The sequence below is a fragment of the Leiobunum rupestre genome, chromosome 2 (genome assembly GCF_980474605.1).
Source record: "Leiobunum rupestre chromosome 2, qqLeiRupe1.1.hap1, whole genome shotgun sequence".
In the NCBI taxonomy this organism is placed as follows: domain Eukaryota; kingdom Metazoa; phylum Arthropoda; class Arachnida; order Opiliones; family Sclerosomatidae; genus Leiobunum; species Leiobunum rupestre.
In genome coordinates, this window is record NC_143385.1 from 20,271,573 (window position 1) to 20,290,556 (window position 18,984).

Consider the following 18,984-nt stretch of genomic DNA (forward strand, 5'->3'; position numbering starts at 1 on the left):
GGGTCTCTGTAGTTACATCGATAACGCGTTTACCAACTGCCCAATTTTAAGCGTGCTAAAGGTTGATTAGACTATAAACAATGGTATGGCAAATCCCAAACCCAACTACAAGTGACCAAACTTTGATCGTTGATACTGGAAAATCCGTTGGCGCTAGGGAAAAGTGCCCGTGGATTATTTTGCTCCTTTAACTAAGCTTAACAATATATTTCAATTTCACGGAAATCCGTAGAAAGCCAAATCCCATAAAAAGTGTGCCATATCCTTTACCGGTTAATATTTCGGAAAATGATTAAAAAATATGTATTATTCAGAAAATTTGAGCTTTTTATCGAAAAAAACGTCGCTTTTCCGATTAATTTTACAAATTTACCAAAAAATTAATCGGATAATACAGAAATATAAATTACTTGATCAAAACGTTTTACGAATAATATTGAGAGCTTTATCTATTAAATAAAGTTAACCATCCCCGACCTCTGTCCATTTCGAGGAAGAAATTGGAAAATCCAATTTCAATTATCGGGAACCACCCGCTTATTTTGGGTCGTTGATATATATATAACTCTTTCTGAAAGTTGTGTGGACGTTTACCAAATCGATTTTTCATATACTTTGAATATATGGCTAAATATGATTCTTCTTTCCAAAAAGTTCAAATTACTGTTTAATTAGATAAGTTAATAAAAAAACTTGGTTCATTTAAAAAAATATTAAAATGATTAATGAGTAAAAACTCAAATTTAATTTACTTTTAATTAAATTATTCTTATACGTATTTTTGTAGAAATAAATACAATTTATTTCAATTTAAAAGATTTAATTTATATTTTTAAGCTTTCGACAATTAATATTATTTTTGGTTGACAGTCAATTTTACAAAGAATATAAAATATATTGACTTGAACTAAGCAATTTTCTCTATTTATATCTAATTCACGGACTTTGTGTAAATAAATTTGTTAGTTGCCTGTTATTTAAGCTAGCAATTTGTCCTAGACGCTAATATTTATTTTTGAGATAGTCAAGTGAAAACTAAATAAATTCTTAGAGGTCACCAAAGTAAACACGAAAATTGGATAGTACAAGTTAAAGAAACTTTAGTATAGACTAAATGATATTGAAAACATTTTGAGGTACTATAAACTATAAAGATATTTAATTAGATGTTCTCAAAAGGTGGGCGTTCAAAATTTCATGTTGAGTCTAACAAAAGTGAAAAATATTTTAACTTGATTGAAAAAGATTACAAAGAACTTTTTAAAAAGCCAAATTGAATGTATAGAATTAGGATGAAAGAAAAAGCCATATTTATGGAAACCATTCCAGACTTATACGAATAATAATGTAATTTTTGTACATAACAAAAGCTAAATAAACGAATCTGATGAACCACAACTGTTGAATGTTCGTTTGATAAGCAGACGCTTTCTGATTGATCGTCTTTTAAGCAGACCAAAATTCGGCAATTTGTGAGCTTCTCGTATTGGCCGCTACGTGGCTCTATATTAACTGAAAGGGTTAATTAACCTACGCCAGTTTATTGGCCACATCTGAAATAAATCTATCTTCTATCGCATTAAATAATTTTGACAAATTTTAAAATTAAAATTGAATTACTTTTAATTTAGAGATTAGGTTTTTGGAACTAAAGAACCTGGGTTTCGTCAACTTTACAATTGATTCACGAATTGGGATTGTTAAAATTTATTAACTAGTAAAACATTGAAACTTTATATTTTTTAAACTAACTTTTTACTATTTAAAATATAAATCTTTAATCTTGTTAAATATTGGGACAAAAAACCCTACCCTCAACACGGATAACAGAACAATTGTTTTTCCAGAAAAAACATTTGATAAAATAATATAATAGATTGGGCAACGAAATCAGGCTTCAGGCGCGCGTTATTCTTTAACCATGTAAAATCTTTGCGCGTCTCAAAGTTAACACGTTTTACGCGTGTAAAACCGAAACTTACTTCTTGCACGCTTATAAACTGCCATCTTTAACAAAGAAAGCAACCTCGAGGTTATCCTTAGGCAGAACGTGAAAGAAAAACGTCAACGGAGTGGCTTAAAGGCCTAGGTTTTCTTCAGCCTGTCCCCATTAAATTAGGCCAACATTTTCAGCGGTTGGCCTACCACCAGGGTATTTGAGCTCCACTAAGTTAATTAAAAGAGGGACAGGCAGAAAAAAACCTAGGCCCTTAAACGCGTCGGAAGACGAAAGTTTTAAGGAACTAAGAGAAAACAGGGGAAAGAAATATTTAATTTTTGTAATAAATTAAATTTATTATGTTTACATTTAGATCAATATATAGTAATTCTATTTCTTTGATATATTTAATTTTTTTGCGAAATTTTATCTTTTAAGGGGTATTAATCTGTTCCACCACAAATAACCAATAATTAATTCTTATTATGTAATTTAAAAAACTTTAAAAAGGTTTAATTACAAATTTATTTAAGTAGTTGCTTTAAAGAATACTGTTATTGTCATTGGTATATAAGACTAACTTATTTCAAATATTTTTTTTAATAAAATCAAATGATATTAAGGTAGAATAACAAAATATTACGTTTATACGTCATGGGTATGAGCTTTAATAATGTAGTCTACTTACAGGCGATTTGCACGCGCTTGCATATCCGAAATTCTTCGCAACTTTAGCATGCGCAGATTTGCGAAGTTATTTTAAAGCATAGGTGTTTTATTAAACTAAAATATTACCATAGAATCACGAGCTGGCCTTAATTAAAATATGTTTGTCACGAGCAAATTGGCTCTAGAAAGTTGGACGTTGCTCGCTAATCTTTATTGTTGGTGATATTCATAACATGAACCTTTTCCAAGTGCGGTGAGATATGCTAATTTTAATCATGATTTCTTAGCAGGCTGCTTTATCTTAACAACCAATTGGGAAACTTCTGCTGTCTTCTAAAATTAAGAAAAGACAATTGTCTTTTACAATCATAGTATATAACGATAAAATAATGTCCAATTTAAAAAAAAATCTTATTTGATCTTCGCAGTCCGCAACAATTGCTATGAATCACTTTACATTGAAAATAAACAGAGTGACACGCAAGTACCTCATCGACCTCGCCGTGTAATTCCTATAATAATAAGAAAAGGCGGTCGGCGGGTAAATATCCAATCAAATTATAGGTATTTAAATACTAATAGTCACGTCATTTAAGCAGGGCTTTCTAGAGCGAGCAAACCAGGCCGTAATGGTATACCGCACTAGAGGGCCAATTTGTGGTCAATCTTCGCCCCTCCAAAATTATAGAGGTACAGTTAAAGAGGAAATATTTATAACACCAGCGAGAAAACGGTGGTTGTTTTTTATCTCTCTTTCGGGAAAAAAAAACCGTTCAAGAATCTCCGCGGGAATGCTGGCATTATTTTGGGGTATTTGCCGGGGTTCTTTACAACCATCGCCAACAGGTCTGCCAGATAAAGGCGGCTGTACGAAGGAGGGATACTAAGAACGGTTGCTTTTAACGCGGGGTGCCACGTTGTTGCGCAAAAACACTTATAATGTCGGAAAAGATGTGATTTCGGTATATTTAGGAATATTATTTTGTGTTTCAATAAAATGAATTAAAATATGTTTTTATATGTCAAGAGCCCAATTTTAAAGGGACATTGACTAATGAATTTATTGATTTTAATGGAGTACGAACTTTCATGCCTGAGGCTGCTAATATAATTTCACAAATCTACTAGCCGGCTTAACAAAAGCTATGGATGATTGGCACGCGCCATTCTTACGCTTAAAAATTAAATTAAATTTTGGAGTACGCGCTTTTTGATTAACAGAGCTTAAGCGTTTATGAAAAATAAAACACTTGAAAACCACCTTTTGTTATGGGGTAACGTGAAATAATACTAATAATTATCAGCTCAACTAATACCCAAGGCACCACCTTAGGCCTAAGTCATCTAGCGACTTAGAAAGCCATTAATTCAGGTGGACGGGTTACAATGCGTAGGAGGGTGGTGGCAAGCCCTTCACGCCACGCGAGCCAACAGCTCCCTACACTAACTATTACCATTAACCTCAACAAGTTTTTATGGAATGGGAAACCGAAGAGCTCGCGGAAAAACACCTTAAACCACTGGGAAGAGAAATTGCAAATTTAACGCAGTTGTTCATTTAACTATTCTTTAGTTTTATTTTCTAATATACGTTTGTAATATATATTAAAGATATTATGGTACATCGTAAAATAAGCAAATATGTTAAAATGTTTATATTAAATATATTAATTTTTTTCAATTGTGAAAGCTTTTTGATTAAACATTATAACTCCATTTGAAAAACTCTTCAAATCAAAATTAGTTTAAAATGTTGGCCAGTTTTACTGCAAGAGAGTGGTTAAGACCAGACCTGTTAAAAATTAAAATTGAAAAAAGCTATAATTCGGTTAACATAAAAATTACTATAAATTACACAAATGAAAAAGAAAAAACAATTTTATAATGGTTAGTTTTAACAGGATTCGTACAAAATTTCAAAATTATTATTAAATTCCCTGATATTTCCAAGTTTTCCCTGACCAAATTGCCAAATTTTGCCTGACCATTTTTGTAGAATAAATTAATGGTTTGCGGTAAAGATCTTGAAAATTATTTTCTTTAAAAAATTTATTTCCCTGATTTGTTAGGGATCATTTTAAAACTCCCTTACTTTTAAGGACCATTTTCAAATTCCTTAACTTTTCCCTGACATTTTGGAATCATTTAAAATTCCCGGACTTTTCCTTGGTTTAATAACATAAAATTTAAAAAAGTGAAAAAGCAAATTTTTATCGTAAAATTTGTATCATCCTGATCAGCAGTAGGTGAGTTTCCGGGTCTTTGCAACTTGTTTAGCGAGCATCTTCTCACTGTAAGCTTTCCCGTCATTTTGAGCCCACAGGCTTTTCTGTAAAAAGCCAGTGTAAACGCTAGTCGATCTCTATAGATATAGCTGGTAAGGCCCCCGAGCGCCGCACGCGGACTCCGAGCGAGAGCGACCGGAGGTAATAGAGCCGTGAGCTCAACTTAAGCTTTTTCCGAAAAAAGGAAGAAAAAATGTTTTGAGGGGCGCGTTTGACAAAAGAATGCACGCTGCCATTGTAAGCGTGCGCGCCTATTGAGCCCTGAAATATTTCGCTATTGACGGTTGAATGAATCACAGCTGTTACAAACACACGGGGACATTTTCACCTCCATTTCGGCTCTCTTTCTTCGGTCGGCGTTGGCGGAGAAAGAGCTCTTTTCGGAGCCTGCACGCTAAATTGACAGTTATATAGCTTCTCGTTAATTTTAAAATATAATGTTAGCTAAATCCTGACAGTTCTATCGTCAAAAGAAAAAGCCAGAGACTCAGAGAAAGTAAGGATTATACTTTACGAAATCTTAAAATATAAAACAATGTTATACATAAGAATAATACCATGTATACAAATAATAATTCGTGTTCCTGCGAGGCTGCCTCTTATTCTGAATTATGTCCAATTAAATTAAATTCATACATTATTTTAAATACTACTATCGAAAATAAATATTTAAATAGAAATAAATTTTGTAATATAATAAATTGAAATTACTTATTTTATTCTGAATAATGTTGACTGCATTACAATTGTGGTATTTAATATAATTTTAAATTTAATTTAAATCACATAATTAAATAATTAAATGAAATGAAATGCTTTATTTAACGTGACCATCTACAGTAAATAAATACCTTGAAGGATGTACACGACAACGTTACAATATTTACATCAATTTTTATATTGTTATTAAAAAATAAACAACTTAACATATTCACCTTTTTGGCTTTAAAAAGTTTGCGCATTGACAATAAATGCCATTGGTTTTCTAAACAAACAGGACAATCGTAATTCAATAATATCTTTGTTATAATTTAATTAATATGATCAACGGCATATCATACTATTTTTAAAATATTGGAACGTGCCATTCTGATCTCTTTATGCTTTTTAAGTTATTATTAATAGTTACTTCATACCTACAGTTTTCTGGTTTATTGGTATATTCACCAATAAAATCTACAGTCTTAATAGATTTTTATAAAAGATTATTTTAAACTTTTAATTATAAAACACACAACTTCATTAATCATTATTTAGATACGAGCAGTCAGTCATGATAGGAGTATATCCATCTGCCGTTTGGTTGTAGACGAAACCATTATGTTATGTTAATTGTAGCATTTGAAGATAAATCTGTTAAAATTACTGTCAAGCTAAAGTGTATTACAAATACATCCTTTACCGTGCAATGGCGAACCTAAATGGACGCCGGAATACGATAGCAGACAATGAAATAAAAAATTTAAAAATAAACAAGTCAAAGCGGCTATTATATTCTAATCATTTTATCAGCGATGTTTCGGTTTTACCAGCAAAACAGCACCCACTTATTTTCATATTTCTTACGATGAAGACTCACCTAGACGCTCTTCGAAGTTGACTTCGTTTGAGAAGTACATTAGGCTACTCCTATCTTGATGAACTCCTGGTTTCAAACAAGGAAACAACTACTTTCCGTAACCAAGTGTGAAAAATCGCAAGCTACCTCTGGGTACCGTCTACAGTTTACACTGAGGTCTGGAGTGGTTTATTTTAATTAAATGGTTATGTTTTCCCCTTTCACCACTGCGCTGAAGAGAGATTTAGGAAATTTAACAATATCTGCTGAAAAGTAAATGAATAACGAGATTATTTTTAAAATAAGGATCACATAAAATATGGTGCAGATTTAAAAAAAAACTATTTAAATTAGTAAAGAAATTAGAACTTCTGGGTGCCGATTAGCCAAATTTTTAAATAATAATATTGTTTGCGATATTTATATTTAATTCATTTTTAGGTTTTAAATTAATATTGAACGTAAATCTTTTATTTTTGGGGGTTAACCACTTCATATTTCTCATCATCACAAATCGATTAGAGAAGTTACTGATCGACTGCAGCGATTACAAAAGCGACCAGAGTGAAAACACTGTGATAACGAATCGATTAGGAAGTGATAAGAGATATAACTGTAATTAGTTAATCAGAGTATACACCGATTACAACAAATGGTTAACTCGTCACGTATTTTACAGGTCGTAAATAGTGTGACAAAATATCGATATATAATATAGTATAATTATTATATTATGATGTATAATTATATAATATAACAATGAAGGAAATATACAGTAAACCATGATTTTTAATTAAATGCCATCATATATTTTTTCGATAAATTTAATGTTCTCATTTACTAGAGATTTAAAGTGACAAAATAGACTATTTTGTGTTATGTTAAAATTGATGGCCTTTAAATTACTTTTATCTAAAAATTTATCGTCAAATGCAACGCTGGATAAAATATAAAAGACGCCTCGGTGTGAAGCAACGCCATGATTAAAGGAATTAACTTTTTCACTTAACTAAGAGCCCCCTAGTGGCCATGGCAAATAGTTGTTTAAATTTGCTGGAATTGTGTCTACTCACAAATCATAAAGTGAACTTCTCTCGTTGATAGCTAGGGGCTCTTTAAATTGAAGATACTAGCTTGCATTAATCATCCTAATTTTAAATATATTTCACTTATACTTAGGCTCTTTCCTCTTCATTTTGAACTCAATTAACAATTAAACCGAGACTGATCAGATTATTTTAAGTCAAGATCAAAAAAGAATGGAATAATGATTTCCCTTTTAGAAACTCCACGGAAATGTATTTCGAATAATATATTTGGTTCTCACGGACAATTATCATCTGTTAATAAAATCATTTAAAATAAATCGCACATTTCTTCTATGGGAAATATGGATTTCTACGGATTTATTTGAAATTTAAATAAGTTGTTAATCCTGGTCAATCGTCCATTGCAATTTTCTCTAGCTTCTATAGTTTGTCCAGTAGCAGTGGTCAAAATTGAACAAAACTTAGTATAGTCTTTTGATTAAATAATTTACTTTCATATTGGTTCGCGTTGTAGGCTCTTGCGTCGCGGGTTCAGGTTGACTATAACATATTAACTTTTCCATATTTTAAATCAAATCTACGTTATTGATTTTACTTTCATTTTAACTTGTTATTCAAAGAATTTTTGAACGTGGAATTATTTGTAAATATTTTTCATTCGAAATAGTTCACTAAAGAAAATTTAATAAGTAAGAAACCAAAAATAAATCGGAAATTCGGAATATAAGTGCTTAATGGATTATGGCAATCCGTGGTTTCCGAAAAAATGTCCATTTAACATACATATTCCGATTGATTTATTATTTCTTAATTATTACATTTTCTTAATTAAACTATTTCTTACGGAAAATATTGACAAATAATTCCACGTACGAAAATTCATCGACTAATAAGTTAAAATGAATAAAAAATAAGTAACGTAGTTTGGATTTTAAATGTGGAAAAAATAATAATATGTCAGTCAACCTGAACCCGCGACTTACCAGACTACAATAGACAACACTAAGTTTTGTCCAACTTTGACAAGTGATACTGGACACACCATAGGAGCTAAGAAAAATGGGCAATGGATAATTTTGGTCCTTCGACTAGGCTTAACAACATATTTATATTTGTAATAAACCGTATAAAGACATTTCTTATTGAAGAAGCGCGATGTCTTTTCGGAAGAAATGAATACTTAAACTCTGTTAATAGAAAGGTCTGTGAGGAATGATACCCCGTCCACAATCACGTTCATCCTAGGTGTTTCGTGTGCAGGATAAACCTGCCTATTAATATCCACTGTTTATTTTTGAATAAAAAATAAATTTGGCACGCGTAAGGTGCGCTAGCTTTCTATTAAAAAGTCTAACTTTTGCAAATATTTAAGATAGCAAAAGATGTAAATAACCTCCTAAAATATATCTTATGGTAAATGCATACTCAATAGGCTTTCCCGCGGGTGTTCAAGAAGGTTCTTTCAAAAAAAAAGATTTAACTAAACAACTTAAAGCGTAAACTTTTAAAAATCTGCAATTAAGGTAGACAAAATTGCCACTCGTGAAATACGAATTTGATACTAATAAACTGTCCCCACGATTTCTACCCTGATTTTTTCATACATTTTGTATTTTCTTATCACTGTAAGATTAATAATAAAATGATTTATGTTTAGGGAATAACTATGTTGAGATGATTCTAAACATTTTTCTTGTCCCTTTCGTTTCCTTTACGGAATCAAATCAGCCTGATATTCACTGGTTTTCCAAAACTTACGTCTTTCAACGTGGTTGAAGCGCTTACCGGGGACATTTTCTTTCCGTCTTCTTGTACCGCAGAAAAATTTAAGCATTAGGCCTATCGCCTCCAAAAAAGTTATTCTCTATAAAGAAATACATTCTTGATCGTTATTTAAAAATTGCGTATCGACATCATATACAATATGAGGCAATTTTGTTAGATTGAGACTAGGGGCTAACCACTTCCCGTGATCGATGTACAGCCTAACTGTAATGATTACGTAATCTTCTGTAATCGTTTGTACTCATTCGTAATCCCGTAATCATTTGTAATCTTCGTACTCATCTGTTATTACCCGTAATCATTATGAAATCAAGCGTACTCATCTGTCATCACGTGTAATCCTTTGTAATAGCGCGTTATCATCTGTAATCACGCGTATTCATTGGAATTATCCCGTACTCAATTACTCATCTGTAAAAATTTTAAAGTAATCATTCTTTACTCATCGTAATCATTCTGTACTCATCGTAATCATTCTGTACTCATCGTAATCATTCTGTACTCATCGTAATCATTCTGTACTCAACGTAATCATTCTGTACTCATCGCAATAATTCTGTACTCATCGTAATCATTCTGTACTCATCTGTACTCATCGCGTAATCATCTGTACTCATTGCGTAATGATTACCGTATCGGTGTACAGGCTAATTCTTACTGGTTAGCCCCTCGGATTGAGATTGTTATTTACCGAATAGCGAAATCGTTACACTATCGACAATTGGCCAGATTAAATAATTTGAATTTCATTAAAAGTGTGTGTAAGTGAGCTCTGGTTGAAAAATCTTTTATTCCTTACACATTTTTTTATACATTAGGTAAAATAATAACGGATATCTTTTATTCTTTAGAAATTTTCTAGTGATCTTTAGCTAAATACCAATCGTGTTTCAGCCTTAATTGTCAAAAGATGGTTACTGCCCTTAGGAAGGTCATAGTCAGTACAATATATGATTACGAAATACAAACAGCTGAGCACCGACCGAAGCCCTCTAGGCAAAAAAATACATAAAGGGACACAGTATCGTTTTGAATTTCAATAATTTCCCGCGCTCTCTTATCACGAGGAGGGTTCCCTTGAATTAAAGCTTGAATTTTTAGTAATTTTAAGACTTCGCATTATTGACCTATATATCAGCCAGTATTTTCCCAGTTTGTTCGTTTTTTGTACTCGTTGCTTGGTGACTCTCGTTTTAATTGATGGAATTAACATTCGGTGGAATATTTATGGTTTTTAGATATTTATTTTATTGCCAACGTATTCTTTTGTCATGAATTGCTCTCAATTTTATGATTGCGATTAAATGATCGAATGCGAAATTGATCCGTTACATAGTCATGTTATTCAACTAAAACGGATGCCATTTACTATGTTTATTCAGTTGGGGGAGTTAATAATATATTTGTTATATTTATACATAAGAAACAAGAATGTTTTTAAACTGAGGAGCATGAGGGTGAATGGGAGTGATGCTATAAAAACAGTCTGAACTTAATCCTTCTTCTATTTAAAGAAATTCATTCTTGATAGCTTATTATTGGTTTATATTAAACCATTGGTTTTTATAGTCCCGGAGTTAAATTGGTGAATCATACAGATATTGTTGACTGCGAACCTTTAAGTCTTTAGAAAATTAAATACCAAAGATTTTAGTTTTAATGAATGTTTAAAATATTTATAAAGTAGGAGTAGAAGATAGGAAAAGCAAGCGAATCGATCTATCGTATCGTAGTACTTTTATTCTATTAACTTTAAATATGGTTATGGCTTACCGAAAACCACGCGCATGATACTGACTGTAGACCACCGAAATAATTTAATAACTTGCCCAAAGCAAGAGTCTCTATTCTTCTTTAAATGTTTAAGACAAATCACCCAATCACCGTTGCACCCGGTTGTCTTAAATATTTATAGCAATCAATTTCAAAGCTAAAGTTGCTAAACATTTTCCAAAGTATCGTGATATATAACCCTTGTGTCAGGTTGTCGAAGATAAGTTTACAAAATTATCTTCAATATTTGCTAAGGGTATCATTCTATAAATATGGTTAAGCTCGCTGCGGAGAACGAATAGGTTGCTGGTGAAGGATTGTAAAAATACGTTTTCTGTTACAAATTATTCCCACTCGTTTTCTAGCGCAAGCTTATATTCTCTAAAAACCTAATTACTCTAATACCACTGACAAATACAATTTAAGGAAGAGTAAATTTAAATAAAATTAAGATGCTTACACACGTATTAATAGACTGGTTAAGTACTTTGTCTCTATATAAAATCGTGCTAACGTCGTTGATCAAATAGTGTGGCACTACGCAGATTAAACTTTCACTAAAATTCAGTAAGAAGACCTACTCTCCTTTTCAGAAAACATTTATAAAGGTATTTTTACCTTTAGTTGATACATTTATAGTTATTTTATCTTTAGTTGAAACATTTATAAACTTATATTTATCTTTAGTTGAAACATTTATAAACGTATTTTTAATTTAGTTGAAACATTTATAAATATATTTTTATCTTGAGTTTAAATATTTAACTTCAATTAATTCGGTTGATTTATTAGTTGTTGAAAATGTAAAGCATTAACTGTTAATTCAGTATTATATACATTCATATAATATAATAATAACAATAAATTATATAAGATTACAATATAATATACTTTCCATTTTAAGACAGAATAAACATTTAACTTGAATTAAGTCAGAAGATATTTTTTAATATTTGAAATTAATTATCTCTTAATGTGAACTAACTAAATTCCCAAATTTACTGGCCACCTCTCAGGAAAAGGAATGTATATTATTGTAGACTTAATATCATAAATTGATTAGGTTGAGAAGTGGGAACACAAATAATTGGATGGAACGACTAAATCTTCGCTTAAACGCGTGACATCGGGGAGGGAGTGTCAAGAGGGGGTCCAAATCGTCCGCGCAATTATGGGCCGAAGCGAGATTCAAACTCCTATATATATTTGTAAGGGTCTACAACCCTGTAATTATACTTTTCTACGGCTGAATTCGTGTCTCTGACGGTGTGGTTTTTTAAGCACTTATTTCTCTCTCTGTTTCTCATTTATCTCTCGGTCCGCCTTTTTATACGCCCCCTATGAGCGATTCTAGTATCGTTTTTAGGGAACCAAAGACAGCCAGAAGTTCCTGACGTCATTGAGAGGGAGAGAAAAAGTCTTTGATGATCTGAACTCGTCAGATTCGTCGGACCAACCGGAGTGGGATTTGGCTCCGCAGAAATGCGTGAAAGGTTTCATTTTCGACCGCGAGGCGGGAACTGGAGGGAGTGGAAATGGTTTGGAAAAAAAAATGAGAGAAAAATATAATCGGGGGGGGGGGGACGAGGGAGATATCGCGGTGGGGGGACAAAAACCAGACTGTATAGAATACAAAAAACCAGGAGGGGGACGCTACTCATCACGACCCTCCGTATTCCGTACCTTTCCTCTCTCCGAAAACTGGCTAGAAAGAATTTTTCGGGCAAAAAGACGCGACTTGGCAAGCAGGTCTCGAACGAGCGGGACACACCTGCCAAATACTTCAGCGAAGAGGGACCCATACTCGGTTCCCCTCGATTTTTTATATTTCGCAGTTCTGTTTCGTTTATCATTTTAAATGTCGGTGCGCGTTTCCTATAGAGATGGTTTGTCATTTTTATTACCTTCTAAAATACTTTGCGAAAATAAACGTTTAGCCAGACCCGTCGCTAAAGTAATTTCGTTCATTGTTCGTTTCTTTTCTTTGCAGGGTATTCGGAATGGAGGTTTTCACTCGAAGCGTCTCGTTATGCTGCCCGTCCGTGTCCCGCATATTAAGTAATCTAGAAAATTCATCCTCGCCAAAGCAAGCTTAAAAGCGTCGGTGACAGTTCTTTCAAAATACCGTCTCGCGTTTCGTCGGCGGAGCCAGGACGGACAGATAATAATGTTGGTAAAATATCCGTTTATATTCATGCAAATTAGAGACAGCGCTTTCGCGACTTGAAAAGGGAAACGACGACCCAACTTTTCGACGTCCGCAAAAAATAGTTTCGAGGAGCGAGCGAGGAATTATAAAAGTACTCGCTCTAAGCAGCGCCAGACTTGAATGCTGAACAGTTGCCGTTCCCCACTTTTGGCCAAGAAACGCATCGCCCGAAGTTCTTCGGCCTGGTGTACCTGTATCGCTGATCGAGTCTCCTCCCAAAAAGTTCGAAGGGCGAAAGAGGAGAATATTTCTGCTTATTTTTTAAACCATCGTTATCTCTCTGGAATATGTTCCCAGGCTATTCCTTCGTCGAAACTTTTGAAGCGATTACGAGTTACGTTGGCTTGTTGTTAGAAGCGAAAAACGTCATTTTGACAAAATTGCGTTTCAACGTGTACGTAAATCGGTTTAGATCGTACTAGACAGGGTTATAATAGTGTGTTCGGTTTTTGCTGTTAACGTATACGTGGCCCTCAGTATACAGACTTTCAAGCCATTTATATACAAAAACAAATCCTCGCTTCGAGGTGAACTCTAAAAAATGAATATCCAAGAAAACTCAACGAATAATGGGTGAGTGATTCAAAACATTGTTTTGTTTGGGTTAAAATTCGGTACGGAAAATACAAGCTCATTGCTATCATGATAATATCACGGGTTACGGTAAAGATAAGTATGTCTAATTAAGACATCGGACAATGAAGCAAAGAGCTTGCCATTCGCTTGTGAAATTATATCGAAGACTGTACCATTTTCATCAAAAGACGAGTACTTTGTGTTTCGCCACGACGGTGATGGCTTTCGTACTCGGGTTCGTCATCGGCGTCATGCTGCCCATTTACGTATTTACCGTCTACCCTGATGATTACCACACGAGCTCGCGCGTCTTATTCGAGAGTGACTGGAATCGGACTGACAGTCCCATAAACGACAACCCGCCCCTTCAGTTGATGTCTCCTTTGAGTTCCGGTGTTAATTCCAGTTACGTCAGTAGCGTCAGCATCCTCTCAGTGATAATACCCAAAGACCAGAAGTCGAATGAAAAAAACATGAACGCTTATAATAAATTCTACGACGGAAAATGGTCGAACTCTAAACCCGGTGGTCCAGGTGTCAGCCGTCACCGTAACCCAGATGTCGCCGCTGTCACATCCTCCTCTACGACATTTACTACATCTAGTAGCAAATTTAATTTCATACCGACGTTTCTTAAATCGTTCATTAATCAAACCAAAGAGAAAGGATACGCTTTGAAGACTCTGGGTGTAGTCGTTAGCGATGACGCGAAACTTAACAAGAAAGCGATCGATACGGTACCCAACAACGGCATTTTCTGGTCCAGCGAAATCGAACGCCACCTTCCGATGGGTTTCGACAGCGACGCGTTCCACAAATGGCGCAGATTCGTCAATCGAAGCGTCATCGTGAAAGTGGAAGAGGGTTGCGGTCGAATGCAAAATCGACAAATATCGTTCGATGACGGCGTTAAGGCTTGTTGCCGCTATCGTCAGAACAACGACCAAATTCAAGGCGAGATATTTTCGTTTTACCTCGCGAGGTTGCTGGGCATCGAAAACCTCCCGCCGTCCGCCCTGGCAATCGTTAGGGGTAACGAGTGGCAATGGGACTACGTGCGTTCGTACATCCAACTGGCGCAATGGAGCGCCGACAGACCGGTTGTGTTGACGCGATTTGTGGACAAATTGAGCCCGGCTTTCATTCCCGGCGTTTTCAGGAACGCTTCGCGGCGCCTGCATCCGACCGACGAGAGCCTGCGACGCCGAACGCTGCCCGAGATCTTAGAACTAGTTCAGTGGTCCGATTTAATCTTATTCGACTACATTACGGCTAATCTCGATCGGGTCGTTAACAACATGTATAACGAACAATGGAACTCCGAGATGATGAAGAGTCCAGCCCACAATCTCGCTAAAAGCGAAAGCACGGGATTGCTCGTATTTCTCGATAACGAGTCGGGCCTTTTACACGGCTATCGACTCTTGGACAAGTACGAGCATTACCACTTATCGCTGCTGCAATCCTTGTGCGTTTTCAAACAGTCAACGGTTCGCGCGTTGGAGAGCCTCAGAAATAAAAGAAGCGTCGCTTATCTACTCAAAGATATGTTCGAGCGGGTCTCGCCGCACATGAAGGACTGGCTGCCTTTCATACCAGACCGTTACTTGAAGATACTCGCTAATAGGATAGAAACAGTCTATCAGCACGTGCTAAGTTGCCACGAAAATTACGGCAGCGGTAACATTCCTTTTCATACCGAAACGGAACGATAGGTTTATTTTTTTATTCGATGTGACTTTTTTTAAAATCGAAAAGAACGCTATATCAATATTGACGATAATTGTGATATATTATAAACTATTAATAAATCGTGAAGCAATGTTTATATGTATGATTTTGTTTAGTAATTTTGCTAATAATTTCGTAAAATAAAAACTTAATTGTCATATCACAATTTAATTGAAGGCCAGGTTAAATAACTAGGTTTTTTTTAAAGTCTTAAAAATATTGACTTAAAATTAGAAAATATAAATTGTTATATGAAAAAGTCAGAACATTTTTGTAACATTCTAAAAGGTAGTTCAAATTAGATAAATTAAATATAAATAGTTATTCAAAATTTCAATTACAATAAGACAAAATTGAAATCAATGCTTATTCTTAATCAAAAGATCAAGTGTTATTTAACATTCCATAGCCTTTTTAAGCGACTTTTCAGACGAAATCTGCAAAGACATTTAACTTCAATTGTCTGCAAACGTTTCAGAATAAAACAAGAAAAATATTAATTTTAATTATTGGAATTATTTAATGCAAATTCAAAGCTGAAGTGTTTCAATTATGTCATCTACAAAAACTTAAATTGAAATTGATTTATCTAATTTATTATGGAAACCGACCAAGAAAACGCTAGTTTAAAAAAGAAAACAATGCATTGTGTAAATTTTTTATAATTATTCATGATAGAAAAAATGTTTATGAAATTATGTTTCAAAAATGGCTGTTATTTTCTTACGTTGGTACCATTACCCATTTTAAATAGTAAAGGTATTCTATAAGGTAACATGAATCATGCAGAAAAATTATCGAAATTTCTAAGGAATTTATTTATTTTTTGTCAGTTTTCTAAAGCCATTACAACAACGTAGAAATTGACAAATTGATATGAAATTTAGTTTCAGAGAAAAATATAAAAGTTGACTAAACATTTTCTTTATTTTGGCGATCTGTTTAAGCTAAAGACAATGCATTCCAGAATTTAGATATTATCTTAGGACTCTAGCTATTCCAGTTTTTAACATCTAAGTTTTCTTTACGTGTAATGAATGACCACTGCTCAATTCGGAATTTAGAATATATAAGACTTAGAACATACTAAATAAACTCATAAATATTTTAAGAATTTAGCTGTAATTAACAAAATTCTTAGTTTTTTGGAGGTATCCAAGATCTTTGAAATATTAAAGTATTAAAAGTATGGCTCTGAACACTTATATGACTGACTCTGAGCCCAATGTCTTAAAGACTAATCAATGAAGTTAAAACTATTTCATAGCTTTAGAAACTTTCTATTAAAAAATCTCACTTTTTAAAATTGATTTTCATCTCTGGAATCTCAACCTTAAAAAAATTAGCCATTAGGAATTACAGTCATACGCTTTTAAGAAATATTTCATTTTATTTACATAAACTCTCCCTTTAAAATAAGAGTAATCATTCTTATAACGCTCATTTATTTGTCATACAGGCAATATAATCGTTCAAAACTTGATTATTTACTCTAGCATAAAGTTATTTTTAGGTTGCGACACGTGTTATCATAACCTTTTAATCATTTATAGCTGCAGGGCAACCAGAAAAAATTAACTATTTTACTATGGAAAAACGTATCGCTTTGTTTGTTTCGATTTTTTTTTGAAATTACAATCTAATACAAAGACCGTTTACATACCAAACTTTATGAAAGGGTAATTTTTTAGTTGGTTAAAGGTCACTTTTACAAAAGAAAATATTTCTATGAGACTAAATAGAAATAGGGCGTTTTTTTCTGTGACACCGAAAACACTTTCCTTCAATATCAACTTCTACTTTCAAAAACCAAATAAGGTTTTAACCTAAATGCCACTTTTTCCAAAAATGAGCCATAATTTATTTTGGAAAATTTTATTAAAATTTGTGTTGCCTTCTTTCAATCACCACTGTAACTTTGAAAGATTCGGTGTTAAACTTAACCCTATGATTTTAACTAATAAAGTAGACAGTTTTATCTTAGATTCAATTAATTATTCATAATTTTACTTTGCAATATGAATATTTACTATTTATCAAAAAGATAAAATTACTGCAACATGTTTTACTTTCTAAAATGCAGTCCACATTCATTAAGCTAAAAAATTGATGACCCAAAACTTTTTGTACATCAGGCAAAAATGTTGAGCCGTTTAGATTAAAGTTTTAATTGATGTATTATCGTTTACTATTTCTAGGTCGAAATTTAAAGTTGATGAATGGGGTCGCTGAATTTAAATTAAATTCGTTAAAATAATTTCTTCTATAATTGGTCATTCTCCTTGTTTTTTGATGAAATGATATAAATTAAATTATTAAATTTATTATGGAAATTAGTAGCGCCCATTACTTAAAATTATTCTGTCTTGGAAATAAAAGTGGAAATGATTGTTAAATGACTTTCTTTTAATTAGATTCACGTTCTGTTTCATAGTAGAAATACTTTATTACCAAGCAATTTGCTTTAAATAAAATGTCTATTATTCGATAAATACAAATTTGTTAGTAAATCAAATAAGTTAATGTAGAGTATAAAATATAATTCATTTAAATTAATTATCAAACAATGGCGCTAATCTGTCTAGTTTAAACAAAGTGTTAAGTGTTTCTAAGGGCCGAGTTGTAAAATATTTCTCTTAAATAGAAGTTATTTTCTCTATTTCGTTACTTCATTAAAACTAGTACATTCGCTTGCTCCCGGTAATTCCATATATTAGTGATTTTGTAAATTAATTGCAATTAGAAAATATGTTTGATAAAAATATAAAATTTGTATCGACAATGCTAATTTTCAGACGCTGTGCTGTGTATATAATTCGCCTAATTTAATTTTTACAGCCCAGGTAGAAAATATATTTTTAAACAAATACTAATCACTTCTTCTAAATACAAATAAAATTAATTGGTTTTTGTTAAAAGTAAAAAAATTAAAATTTTCTAAATATGGCCATAGTTGCGTTTTTGAAGTTCTTCTATACAATATTTAATAATAAACTGAAAATTTTGTTGTTATTACGTTTAAATTATCCAAATAATTTTTAATTACATGGTGGGTACAAAAATGTCCAACCATGAAGTAGCTTAAACAAATTACCAAATTAATAGTTTTCAATGAGAATGTCTCAATTGTTTATAGCATACTTTTAAAATTATGCTTCAAAGGTTTGTCAGGTAGTCGAAATATAACTTTGAGAAAATAACGAAAATTCATGAAGTAGCGAAAAAAAGCAACATTAATAAGAAATTATCAAACGCAGGTCCTCCCGGCACGGCTCCTTCTCTGGCACGGACGAGCCAGAAATACGATTTAGGGTTAACGACCAAGTCCATCCAATAGAATGTTAGCTCTCAATATTAATTTAACTGACTGACTTATGTGAAATTCCTCTTCAACTTATGTTTGTAAGATT

The 18,984-nt window shown here is 32.9% G+C and overlaps 1 protein-coding gene across 1 annotated transcript; it reads left to right on the forward strand.

Moving 5' to 3' along the window:
• The first annotated feature begins 13,895 nt into the window (after nt 1-13,895).
• LOC149956312 (four-jointed box protein 1-like) lies at nt 13,896-15,586 on the forward strand. Its single transcript, XM_090164701.1, has one exon. The coding sequence runs from the start codon at nt 13,966-13,968 to the stop codon at nt 15,556-15,558; it is 1,593 nt and encodes a 530-aa protein (XP_090020827.1). The 5' UTR covers nt 13,896-13,965; the 3' UTR covers nt 15,559-15,586.
• Nucleotides 15,587-18,984: the final 3,398 nt, after the last annotated feature.